Source organism: Crinia signifera, chromosome 7, assembly GCF_055691185.1.
Source record: "Crinia signifera chromosome 7, ASM5569118v1, whole genome shotgun sequence".
Taxonomy (NCBI): Eukaryota; Metazoa; Chordata; class Amphibia; order Anura; family Myobatrachidae; genus Crinia; species Crinia signifera.
In genome coordinates, this window is record NC_139223.1 from 58634521 (window position 1) to 58647627 (window position 13107).

Consider the following 13107-nt stretch of genomic DNA (forward strand, 5'->3'; position numbering starts at 1 on the left):
ACTTTACATTTACCCTTATTAATGTAAACTTCAGGCTTCAGTGTGATGAACGTATAAATACACCACAAAGGGCAGTGACATGCAAGACTAGTACTAATCCCAAGACCCTACAGCGTACACTGTAGGGCAATGATTCTGCATGGAACTGGGTGTTAAATAAGATTTACAGGATGATATAGAGCCACAATGGCCTGGAGCCAGGCAATACTCGCTAACAATAATTAGCCCATAAATAAACGTACAGTTTTAGAAGACGCTGTAATATTTGTACCTGGCAAGCTATCCTAATGAGGAAATTCACTACGGTATCCGTGTGCTGCTTCTCTATGGCCTTGGTAATAACAGCGTCTGCCCCTGGGAGCGACTGGCTGCGTCCAAACACCTGCAATGAAAATGAGCAATAAGAATCTGAACTTCAGGGTTCCAAAATGGTAAACAAAGAAAACGTTATTTCTGGGGACTTGTACAGGATCTAAGATACCATTCGGAAATCGGAAAAGGAAGTGAAAACAAGCTTACTGCACTTATTGTGCCTGTGGCTGTTCTGAAACGCTTCACCTCTTGGCTGGTATCCACAGTCAGACCCCTCTTCACTCCACCTGTACTAGAGCTCCCAGAATCACTGCTGCCATTGACCTCCATGTCAGAATCAGGCTGGAGAAAGTACAGATGGAAGATCGATTAATTGTGTTGGTCACAAGAAAATATCCGACCCATTCCCCCCCCCCCCCCTTCCCCTTAACAAGCCCCAAGCCTCACACTGCGTTAGTGCTATATTTACCTGGTCCTTTATTCGCTGCAATTCCCATTTGATGATCACCTCTGCCAGGTCAACAGCCAATTTCCTCTGCTCAATTGTAACACTGGGAGTGAACCCCAGACGCTGCATCGCACTAACCATGTGTTGGACCAGATTGTGCCGTACGGGATAGTAAACCTGAAGAAGGGATAATATTGCATTACTAAAGAACACACAAAGGAGGTTGGGTTAGTCCGGTATGGCACATTTATGCCTAAGTAAAAGCACGGTGGCACAGTGGTTAATAGTGCTACATCACAACACTGCTGGTCATTGCATTGATTGTGACCAGGGCCTTATCTGTATGGGTCGGATGTGACTGAGGGGTAGATATATGAAGTAGTGATAAGAGAGAAGTGAGCCAGAGGAGAAGTGGGCAATGGCAACCAATCAGCACTGAAGTAACATCTATAATTTGCATAAAATAAACGTATACAGAGCAGATGATTGGTTTCCATGGGCCACTTCTCCTTTGGCTCTCTTCTCCTCCCTGATCACTGCTTCATACATCTACCCATCAGTAACATAACATGCATGCCTTAGCAAGACAGACATATAGAGTAATAACAGCAATAACTATCATCAGACAGAACCAAGCAAAAAATTACTAGTGCTCAGTGGTAAACACTGGGGGAAAACGGTCTGTAAAACTTGTAGCATAACAAACCTTAAAATGCTGCACTATTAAATGCAGGATGTGGACAAGTTGGGGCACGGTGTGTCCTTCCTCTACAATTATCTTCCGGGTCCAGTGAGTCAACATCTGATGCCCATCTTCCATACGTGCAGGCACCGCGGGAGTCAGGATAGCCATCGCTTGGCGGACAATGGCTCTTGCTTCCATTGCATGTGCTTTTAAGAGGCTGTGGAAAACCTAGCAAGCAAAAAACTAATTTATTACACAGATACCAACACACAGCATTAAACAGAGCTGTCAGTTAGAGTACATGTTATTGGCAGCTTTAATGCAAAATGCTTTACGTAAAGTTCTCAAACTCTGTCCTCTGGTGCCCCAAACTGTGCATGTTTTCCAGACCTCAGCAGAATCACAAGTGAATTAATAAGCTATATGTGGATCTTAAAATGTGTCAGTGAGTACTGACTACACCTGTGCACCTGCTGGGTGACATGGGAAACGTTAGTTGCTTGGGGTCCGGAGGATGATGTTTGAGGACCACAGTGTATATTAATGAGCTGTTGTCACCTGCAAAACAATCTTCTTATGTATGGCAAACTTGGAGATGATGTGGGCCAGGAGCAGGTGGCCGCTGTATTTGCACGCTGGGTCAACGCAAGCTTTGGACAGCAGACATGGCCAGGCGAACGTCATGAGACGCCTTAGTTTGCTGTTCCGGTTTTTGTTGTTGTCATGGATGTGATGCGGGGCATGTTCCACCAGCAGCGTGGCGAATTGCAAGAGGTAAATCCTGAGCGAGTCTAGCATATCGGTCTGCTTCTCGGGATCCAACACCTGCCGGAAGACAAAGGGGACATTACTGAAACATGGCTGCCATATAGACAAAGATCTCCCACAACGTCATGACAGCAAAGGGCAGCCAACGCATGCACTGAAGGTCAATTAGTACCTTGGTAATAAACACGCTGGTGATGCTGTCCTGATTGTCTCCTTCAGGGTTCGGTGGTCCTAAAAGCTGCTCCCCTTCATTCTTCTCGAAGCTGTATAGAAAAGCTGGGTTCAGGATATGCTGAAGAACCTGCCCGGCAAAATAGAGATAATCAACACCAGAAACAAACCGGTTATAGATGTCAGACATAATATATTCTAGACCTTAATGATGTCACTAGCCCAATTGATCGACCATGATACGTTGTCATGTATTTTATGGTTATCTTTTATATGTGTGTTGTACTGTAAGTAAAGATGTGCAGATCCCGATTTACCTGGGTCTCTAATTGGCTATCCAAGTGTCATGTGACAGACGATAACCAATAAAATCCCGTTTTGAAATCCGGGTAAATCTGAATAAATCCGGATCTGCACATCTCTAGTTGTAAGCCCAGTATGCATTGTAGTACTTGAGCAGAGTTAGTATTGATGGGAGTATCACTTGTTTTATAAAAGATGCATTGTTTTAAAAGAACTGAAGTAGTCAAGACATGAACGCCTTACTACAAGTGACCATAATTATCCGAAATACTCAGTGTTTTAAATTCTTAAAAAGAAAAATCACCTTGGCTTTCAGCTCATCTCCAAAGTTGGAATCACTGAATTCAACAAAACGGAAGAAGAGCGCCCTCTTCTGGGCAATGCTGTAGTTCTTTGGAATCTCTTCTTCCATGTACTCTTTTAGGAAAGTCATGTTGCACAGAAACCGCCCGGTGAAAGCTCGTAGTAGCTGGAATAGCAACTCAATGTCTCCAAAATTGCGCCTACACAAACCGCAGAGATGCACAACACATAATTGTAAACAGCTTGTACATTATTCAGCTTTTAATCCACAAACTACAGAACTAACTCTTACTTGCAGTAGTTAAGAAGGCAGAAGGCAAGCAATTTGGGCTCCTTCCAGTTGGTTGCCACCATGTTGTCTTTCCGATGGCGCTCTTGGAAAGCATCGCTCACCCACACGCGCCGTAAGTGGCTTACCAGAGAATGCTGGTTGGCCAGCCAGCTCTCATCGTTCTTCACTATAATGCTGATTATCTGCGGGAAATGAATCAGAATGGAAACTATTAAACTAAGCAGTGCACAAGCATATCTGAAAGTATGGCAAAATACAAGCGAGCTAAGAACTTGTGTAAGAATTCACAGCGCACGTTTACCTTGATTGCTTGGAACTGGAGGTCAAGTCTCATTGTGCTAGTACTGGTGCTGGGGGAGCCAGGCCTCACAGTGGTTTGTGTCACGCCAGGCAACAGAAGAGTAATGAAACGGTTGGGGTTAGCAGCCAGCACGTCTCGCAACGGTTTGGCATCCTTGTGTTTTAAAAAACTCTGAGAAGTAATAAAGGGAATATTAAGAAACAATATATGCATGTTAAATTATTTAAGTTTCACAAAATTGGTTCATCACCAAGAAGTACAATAAAAATGTAGTTATACAAGTGTATGTCTAATACTGTAGGTCATTTCCATCATGAACTGTCCCCATAATGAGCCTTGATCTTACCACACTCCACAACGTTAACTAATATAAAGTGAAAGTTGTAGAATAGCTCAATAGCTGCGTTTATGTCATTTGGTTTGGACTCTTAGAAACGGGGTTTCGCCATGTTAGAATTATATTTTAACCTGCCGCACTGGAAAATTACCATGAACATTCGACTCCACTGTGGGTCATTCAATGTGGCCTCCATCATGAATAGCTCCACCGTCTGGGATGGATGACGGGTAAGAAACTTTATCAAAGGTTCTCTGAAGGGACTTCCAGCCTGTGAGTACCAAAACAGTAAAATGGCAGAAAGGTTACCTCACAACATAAACAAGATCTACGCACGCACACAAACACTCTACCTGAGAAGAACCGAACTTAAAAGCATTCAAATATAAGACTGACTCCACTCTATGATGTGGATCAAAAAATAGATAGAAAAAAAATGGTACTTGTTTCCTAGCACGGCCACAACGATTTAGATCGTTGTGGTCGGAAGATAAAAAATCGGATCGATCGCATCGCATGCGATTTGGTCGCATACGATGCGACCGATCCGACCGACCGATTTTTCACCCGATTTTTTTTTTTTTTTCACCAGATTTTTTTCAATTGCCCCCCCAAATGTTACTAAGTGGGCTAGACCCCACGATAGACGTCAACCCGAAGCGTGGCGAGCGCAGCGAGCCCGCGAGGGGCGGCGGTGCGCGTCCTCCGACCTTTTCATTCCCCTACTATCCACGTCGGCGTGGAGTTGAGAATATATAGTGTGGCGAGCGCAGCGAGCCACCGAGCCCGAAGCGTGGCGAGCGCAGCGAGCCCCGCGAGGGGACGCGTATAACTTCACAGGTATACGCGTCCGCTCGCCACGCTTCGGGCTCGGTGGCTCGCTGCGCTCGCCACACTATATATTCTCAACTCCACGCCGACGTGGATAGTAGGGGAATGAAAAGGTCGGAGGACACGTACCGCCGCCGCTCACCACGCTTCGGGCTCGGTGGCTCGCTGCGCTCGCCACACTATATATTCTCAACTCCACGCCGACGTGGATAGTAGGGGAATGAAAAGGTCGGAGGACACGTACCGCCGCCCCTCGCGGGCTCGCTGCGCTCGCCACGCTTCGGGTTGACGTCTATCGTGGGGTCATGGCGGGCACATAAAAAATGTGAAATGGGTCATATTGGCCCATTTCACCTTTTTTATCATTTTTCCCTATGTGAGATGGACTTAATCAAGTCCATCTAATCTTGTGCCATTATAATGGCACAAGACCGACGCGATCCTCCCGATTTCAATGTTAAAAGATTTTTTAACATTGAAGTCTATGGAAAAATCGGGTGAATCGGTCGGTCGCATCGCGGCCGATTTTAATTGGTCGCGACCGACCGATTGACCCGATTTCTGTCATTCAAAGTGAAAAAATTGTAAAAAATCGGCCACATCGTGAGGATCGTGTCCCTTAATTAAGAGCCACGATCACTCACGATTGTGGCCGTTCTAGGAAACAAGTACCAAAAAAATCTGTTTTTGGCACACACCTCAATGAGCATAGCTCGTTCTGTCTTCATTACTACTTCCAGCAATGGCTTAACCAAAGTCTGAGGGGCAGCCGGAATAAGGTGAAAGAGATTAATGATTGCAGAACAAATCTTCATTTCCTGAAAGAGAGAAAGGAAAAAGAATCCATTAAATTAAACATACTATCTGAAATTAAGAAAAAAAAAATACAATAAAAAAAACAACAACACATAACTCATTTTAGGACTAAATGGGCATACACAAGGAGTGATTGTGCTTTTTAAGCGCTGACTAGATTACTAAGAATGTAAACTCAGATTGCTCCGCGTGTATGCCCCTAAGCGATAGCGATGCACGCTCCCACATGGCGCTATCGCTGGCTATTTAAGTCAGTGCATGCCGTCAAAATTTAGTCAAATCGCTTTGCAAGTGATTGCAAATCTGTGTGTACAGAATGAGCAATAGCGATCTATGTCATCCTGAACCACTACCCTGCTTTGCTTAAGTATAATCGCATAGCACACATTGCTGCATGTGTATGGGCTCTCTCTGGACAATCTAGACACTGGGAAATCGCCTACCCTAAATAGCTTCGTAAAAATGCTTTGCACACATCTCAATGTGTGTATGCCCCATGGACGCGTTTTACAACCTGTAGAGCCTAATATCCTCATGTGGAAACCATAGCCCTTATAGTAAAAATAAATAAAGATAAAATACAAAAAGAAAAGTCACAGGGTAATTGTCATAGTAAGGAAAATCTGGCTCTCCGCACATGCAAACCCCTCGGCTGTAGATGTTCTACTCCACTTGAATTAAGTTTGCAGAAATGTTGTTGCTGATGGGATAAGGGAATATAGATTTTCTACTGAATGAAATTGGATTTTGCTAAACAGTTTCGGCAAGGGAGCGTGGACATTACCCGAACATGATGAAAAATTCAGAGGCAATGTGTAAAAAAAAATAAACCAAATCTAAATATTACAAGACAAAATGTTTCCCGGAAATAAAAAGAAAGTCTTCCTATGTTAGGTAAAAATATTTAATTAATTACCCAGAAGACGCACAGCTAAAACGGTATTCAGAATAGTCAGCATAGTCATTAGAAACAAAAAAATTTAACAATTAGAGACCTAATTGTACAGTTAAGCCATGCAGGTTTAGAACAGCTAATATCTAATACAACTGGTGCCACAAACAGACATTTAAATGACTGCACACAACACTTGCAGATACACTAGCACAATACACGTTCTGGTGGTTCGGCGGTTCTCTAATCTGCCCCTAAGATAGCCACAAAAGCACATGTTTTTTTCAGATCTCTTCCTAGGATGAAATAGACTGCATATCTGAGGCTTTGGAATGGTCTAAATCAGGCAGGTCCAAACTGTGGTCCTCCAGCTGTTGCCATAGTTCTAGCATTCCCCAATAGCAAAACTGTGGCAAGGCATGATGGGAAGTGTAGTTTCACAACAGCTGTAGGGCCATAGTTTGGACATGCCTGGTCTAAATGCATCATAGGAGATCTGGAAAACCTGCACTGTTCGTGGTATCCAGAGTCCAGTTTGAGAACTGCTGTTTAAGGCGATTTCAAAAATAGAAAGAATAAATTAGAGACGAGGACGACACCACTTCTTGACAACTTCAGTTCTCACCTCTACCCCTTCCACGGCAGGCTGGACCAAAAGAAGATGACAGTGAGAATTTGTGGAGCGGAAGGAAAAAGTAAGAAAGTGTAGGGAACGGAAGGGTGTTATTTTGCACAGCTCTGTATATTTTTACATCTAACACACCAGGATAATAGCACTTCAGCGTGTGCACCAACAGGATACATAAATGCAATACCGCAGAGTATGGAAGAGGAAAACCAAAGATTATGTTCAACCTGTTACCATCTGCATCACACATAAAGCAATGGCAATATATGGCCAATCACAGCAAGAGTTTACAGAAGCTTTACTCAACGGTTATTATCTAAATACGCAGCATCCCTCGGGTTACTGAGGACATCCGGTGAAATTGGCTGAAGCCAGTGAAGCTGCATTCAAGGATGCAGGCAGAATAAGTGGCCAAGTGTGTTGATCAATAGCGGTTGAATGAAATAATGTCGAGCTAATACATGTCAACCCATAGTCCGAATCCCTGACAGTAATGTGAGGAATGGGAATCAGTAAATGAATCTACCAGTAGAGTACTATTAGCATTAATCCCATTGAGGCTTAACAGCCTTTAGCATCAGAAATATGTGGAATTCGTAGCCTTATTACTGAAGGAGTGCATAATCTAACTAGATCTATCAGGAATGGGACGAGTTTGTTAGTAGATAGGGAAAAATGGGTGCCGGATGACTGACAGACAGTTAGGATTCCGACAGTCATTACAGCGACTTAAAACCCAGACACTCAGGATCCCGATGGCCACTGGTTATTCTCCCTTGTGGGGGTCCACGACCCACATAGAGGGAGAATAGAATGGGTGGTGAGCGCAGCGAGCCACTGTGCCTGCAAGGGGCTTTGTTGCGCTTCCCCCGCTGTCTGAGTCCGGGCAGTCGGTGTGCTATACCACACCTGGGAAAAATGACTGATGAGCATTTCTGTATATATATAGCAAAGCGAGATCTACAAGTCTAGGAAATGACAAAGCAACAGGATTAGATTGTGATCTGAATTAGCATTAGATCCTCTTATTGTATAGTACTGATGAATATGCTGGTATTAAAACACTTTAGTATCACTGTAGATTTTCTGTAAAAGTGAAATATATAATCAAAAAGTGGTGTGGGTCATTGGATCGACCCAATTTAGGTTAACAAGCCTCAGGTCGAGATGGGTAAGGTCGACAGGGTTGGAAAGTTGACACAACCATTAGGTCAACAATGGAAAGGTCGACAGTCAAAAGGTCGACATGAGGTTTTCACGTTTTTGTCCAAATGTCGACAACATGGATGCCTTCTTAGGGGGGGGGGGGGGGGGGGGGGTATTCAATCCCCCGCCGCTTTTTCCAATTGAACAGGCATCTTGGCAGAACGGACCAGACTTTAAAAGCTGTCTGGCCTGTCCTGCCGAGAACAGCCGTGAATTGTCGCGCTCACGGCCGTTTCTCGATTTACGACTTTCTCGCGGACACGGCCTCTTTTTGGCGATTGGCAGGTCGAGCAGGCCGAGAACGGGCCAGAGTCACGACTGTCTGGACGTCCCGACAGTCCTGACCTGGGATTAAATATACCCTAAGTGTGCTATGCCCGACACTATTTTATTCTCCCACCATGCCGTAGTGGATGGTAGGGCATGAAATACCGCCTGTCGGCACATGTCGGCTCAAAGTAACCAGTCAAAGACTTGTGTCGACCTTTTGACTGTCAACCTTACCCATATCGATCTATTTCAGGAATCAACCTTCATTGGTCAGCCCAATGCATGTTGACCTCAATAGGGTCGACATAATGCCCGTATACAATCAAAAGCGATATCATACCAAGGCTGTACACTAATAGTGACTATATACCAAACTTTTAGATCAAATATAGTTACAACAATATCAATTCACAATAATATACATAACAAGATGCAAAAGATCAGTTTGGTTGCTACAGGTTACAGCTTATGTTTGCAAAACAAATCAAACAGACTGGAACACATATAGTCAAACCTATAGGCAAAAATCGCACTGTGTGTACACAGCATAAGTCTGACCCTTCCACAACTCTGCAACTTAAACCAGCTGATCGAGAACGCCTCTGACAGCACAAACCCTCCCTGAAAACACATGGACACACCTACGTTTCTTCGGACACTCCCAGAAAACTGCAGGTTTCCCGTCACTCAACCTCTGGCCAAATTTGCAATTCCAAACCAATTCCTGTCGCTATTTGGGCTGCTACATGCGCACAGTACGCATGTGCAGTCATTGCATAACCACTTGTTTACAGACTCGCTGATCAGCAATCGGCTCTGAATCAGGCCCCTGATCTGTACAAGTGCATCTACATGGCGATCAAGGCATAACGAAATAAACACAAACACAATACCCATAGCACTTTCTCATCTGTGTGTAGAGTGCCTGAAACGCACCTCTATACACTACAATGCATAAGGTGAGGACATAGCTGTATTAGTGTCAGGGCTGCAGAGAACACACAGCAGTGTCACTCATTAATTAAGCCTAGGCCTCAGTGTCCACAATCCAAACACCTTTAACAACCATCATGTTCACATTCAAAAAAGTCACACACATCAGTTAGAATATTGCTTTTCTCCAGCTGTGTTGGAAGAGAAAACATATATTCCTCCTTAATTGGACGGCCAATAAAGAATATCAGCTTTGATATGGACAATGATGCCGAACAGAGGAATCATAGATAAAGATACACCACACAAAAAGGCAGCAGGATCTATACTCACATTTCCCTCACTCCTTTGTCCTCCTTTGTGGGTAATCACCACAACTTCCATCCATTTGCGCAGGTGTTGCTATGGTGACAATGAACACATTTCTATAGGTTAAAACTTGCTTTGTTACATTAAACCACCCATAAAAATAAACGACGTGCGGTAAAAATCATCATTAGGAGTGTTCATCCCTTGGCGAACTAGGATTATAACCCAGTCTTACCATCATCTGATCGCAGAATTTATCGTTGAACGAGTTTGGGAATAGGCGCGTGACAGAGGTCAACCGGTTAACAACATTAAGGGTCAGGCTGCGGTAATCTCCCAGCATCATCAGAAGAGGTCTCATGTGCGTATGAATCTGGTCCACTTCAATGGTGGCACCCTCCAAGAACTGCAATGGAAAACACACAGACTGTTACTGGGAGCCAAGAGCGTGCCGCTGGTATTTTGAAAACATCAGTTACCACCAGTCATGAATACTGCTGCTCTTAAAACTATTCCGACACGGAGTCCACCACTAACATTAACATTTGTGATGTCTAAAGAACATATATTTTACCCATTGTGTAGTGATTACTCTAGGTCAGTGGGGTTTCCAACATCTGTCCTTAAGTAACCCCAACAGTTCACGTTTTCCAGGTCACCCAGCAGGTGCACTCATTACTAACAGTTACATTTTAAAAGATCCACAGGTGGAGCTAATTATTTCACTTGCGATTCTATGTGGATACCCGGAAAACGTGAACGGTTGGGGGTACTTTAGGGTCGATGTTGGGAACCACTGCTCTAGGTGCAGGGTACTGATCAGTGAGTACAGTATATTTAAGTTTTGAAGTGCAACATTTTAGATGGGGCAGATGTAATAGCCCCAGCGTTCAGCGCCGTGCGGGATTCTGCCCGTACTCAGTGGCGTAACTAAAATTTTTGTGCCCCCTTGCAACTAAAACTTTTGTCCCCCCTCCTCCCCCTCTTCTTACCACCTCACCGCCGCATCTGCCGCTGCTTGCCCACCGGGACCAGCAGATCCTCCTGTCTGCGGTCCCGATGCTTCACCTGTTAAATATCCGTTATTTAAGATGCAAGAGAAGGCTGCCGCCTCATTCAGCATCCTTAATAACAGTCTGCTGTGAGGGTGCAGCCATTTTGTGAGTGGAATTTGCACCGGGACTGCAGACAGGAATCTCGGCTGGTCCCAGCAAGCCGGCAGCAACATAACAGACTCGGTGGTGGTGGCCCCATTACCAACAATAGCTTCTGCAGACCCCACGGCGCCAAAACTAACCCAGCACCTACAAGCCACCGCAGGGTCTGCGGAGCTATCATTATGCCACTGGCCCTACTCTATTTTTTTTTAAGGGGCAATCATTTGCAAGGCAAAACCATGCTTTAAAAATGATTGCCTCTTTAAAAACCTCAGAGTTCTAGCTGTATCCCACAAGGCCGACTATCTCAAAAGCGATTACATCTGGCCCTATGTGTCTTTACAGCTACAGGGTGAAACTGAAGGCAAATAAATAAAATCATATTGAAAACTCAATAATTGAGAACCAAACTAGTCAAAAATCAATCTCCCGGTAAAACCCAGTTCAGATGAGGAAGGACTACAGGTAATAATAAGCAGACACCAACTAATTCTCAACAGCTTCGGCATCTGATAGATTTTTCTCACCCCAGCCTAACTGCATTACTGCTTAAAACCTAGAACCAGAGATCACCATGACAACCAGAGCGCGCTATTGTTGCAGACTTATTGTTAATCTTCTGTGTGTGTCATATCTCCACTCTAAATAACCATACCTACTATTTTCTGCAGTGTTTCATATACCCTGTATGTGTAGCCACCACTTCACAGGATAATTAGATACAACATAATTAGGCTTCCACAGATCTTGAACATGTCCACAATCAAAGTACCTATTAAACAACAGGTTGGTGTCTCATTGTAATATGCAAAATAAAAACAAATTCTTGCATGGCTTACCTTTCTCATACAGGCTTCTCCAGCCTCTTGAAGCTCGTTGTTTGTGGAGTTAAGGGCTTTGAAGAGTGCCGCAATGATTTTCTCTCTCGACTGTGGCAAATAATTGCAAGCTGCTAAGGCATCTGTACAGACGAGATCCAAAGTCAACTCAGAGCGGAGAAAACCCTTTGAACTAGTGATCCCAGCAATCCCAAAAACATACACAGTTGCGACAAACCGTATTCACCCTCTGACATTTTATTCAGTTTTATGCCCATTAATTCTTAACATCAACATTTAACCTAAAATGAAAATGTGATTTAAAATACAAACGATAATTTGAATGACAAATGCAATAAAATATTACATACAATTCACATTAATGAAACCCAGGCTGTATCTTTACAAATCAAAAAACAGGAATTTTAGATTTGTATTTTGTATTAGGAACCCTGGTATCATGGAAATACAAAGCCTCCACTAGGATTTTTAGGTCCTCCCTCTCTTATGTGTATAGTTAATTCTCTAACCAAGCCACAAAAAGAAACCTACCAAGACAGGTAAAAAATAGAGAGCAAGATATAAACAAGTTTGGAGAATAAACCTTCTTAAGGGCCCGGGTTCAGAGATGGACGCATTTGCGAGACAGTCGCAAGTGGCTGATTGTTTGAGTTCCCCACCTGCGTCTCTACCGAACTGCCCACATGCCCCGATGTTCCTGTCTGGCTTTAGTTTCATTGACAGCCAGCGGAGGCAATGAGGACCACTGCAGCTCAGCTAACGAGGCGCATATTTTTCTACTGAAAATACATGTTGGCTGCAACGCAACTAATGTGAAGGGGGAGACCGTGCTAATTCATTTGACGGCAAATCTTTGTTATGTGTGATGTGTAGCACTTAATACACAGATTCAGTTACTACTGACAGCTGTCACATCACATTAATCAGCATAGTCTCGTGGTGTATAGGGTGGCCAATCCAGTATGATCGCACCCCAAAATTGCCAGGATTCCAATCCTGGGATTTCAGAATTAGACTGTACATGCGCAGTCTAATGCTGGGCAGCGTCTGAGTACATGCTCAGACGCTCTCCGACTTGTCCCGGCTCCGGTTGTGCGGCTCTGGGCAGCGTGATGTGGTCAGAGGTCACACTGCACAAGCCATACCGCCCACCTCCGGGCACACCACCCAGCTCGCTCTCTTCCGCATTGCCTGCCCGACTCCCGGATGAACCCATCTATGTAAGTAAATATGTGGGCGTCTGGGCGATTTTTGTTATTTGGGAAGCCAATCCTGGGAATGAAGAGTCTCACGAGACTTGGTGTGC

General features: G+C 44.2%; 1 protein-coding gene across 4 annotated transcripts in view; it reads right to left on the reverse strand.

The window, feature by feature from the left end:
- Nucleotides 1–13107, reverse strand: part of TRRAP (transformation/transcription domain associated protein) — a 136760-nt gene that overhangs the window by 73499 nt on the left and 50154 nt on the right. For 3 of the 4 annotated variants that reach the window (XM_083153159.1, XM_083153160.1, XM_083153158.1), the window contains exons 29-43: nucleotides 11802–11923; nucleotides 10041–10211; nucleotides 9830–9898; nucleotides 7085–7105; nucleotides 5450–5569; nucleotides 4072–4191; nucleotides 3584–3754; nucleotides 3283–3464; nucleotides 2992–3190; nucleotides 2386–2514; nucleotides 2004–2270; nucleotides 1467–1673; nucleotides 782–937; nucleotides 520–654; nucleotides 272–382 (exon numbers count right to left, since the gene is read on the reverse strand). In XM_083153159.1, the coding sequence (XP_083009285.1) occupies nucleotides 272–382; nucleotides 520–654; nucleotides 782–937; nucleotides 1467–1673; nucleotides 2004–2270; nucleotides 2386–2514; nucleotides 2992–3190; nucleotides 3283–3464; nucleotides 3584–3754; nucleotides 4072–4191; nucleotides 5450–5569; nucleotides 7085–7105; nucleotides 9830–9898; nucleotides 10041–10211; nucleotides 11802–11923 (2180 nt within the window). The remainder of the gene's footprint in view (nucleotides 1–271; nucleotides 383–519; nucleotides 655–781; nucleotides 938–1466; nucleotides 1674–2003; nucleotides 2271–2385; nucleotides 2515–2991; nucleotides 3191–3282; nucleotides 3465–3583; nucleotides 3755–4071; nucleotides 4192–5449; nucleotides 5570–7084; nucleotides 7106–9829; nucleotides 9899–10040; nucleotides 10212–11801; nucleotides 11924–13107) is intronic. The other variant, XM_083153162.1, reaches the window with a different exon arrangement.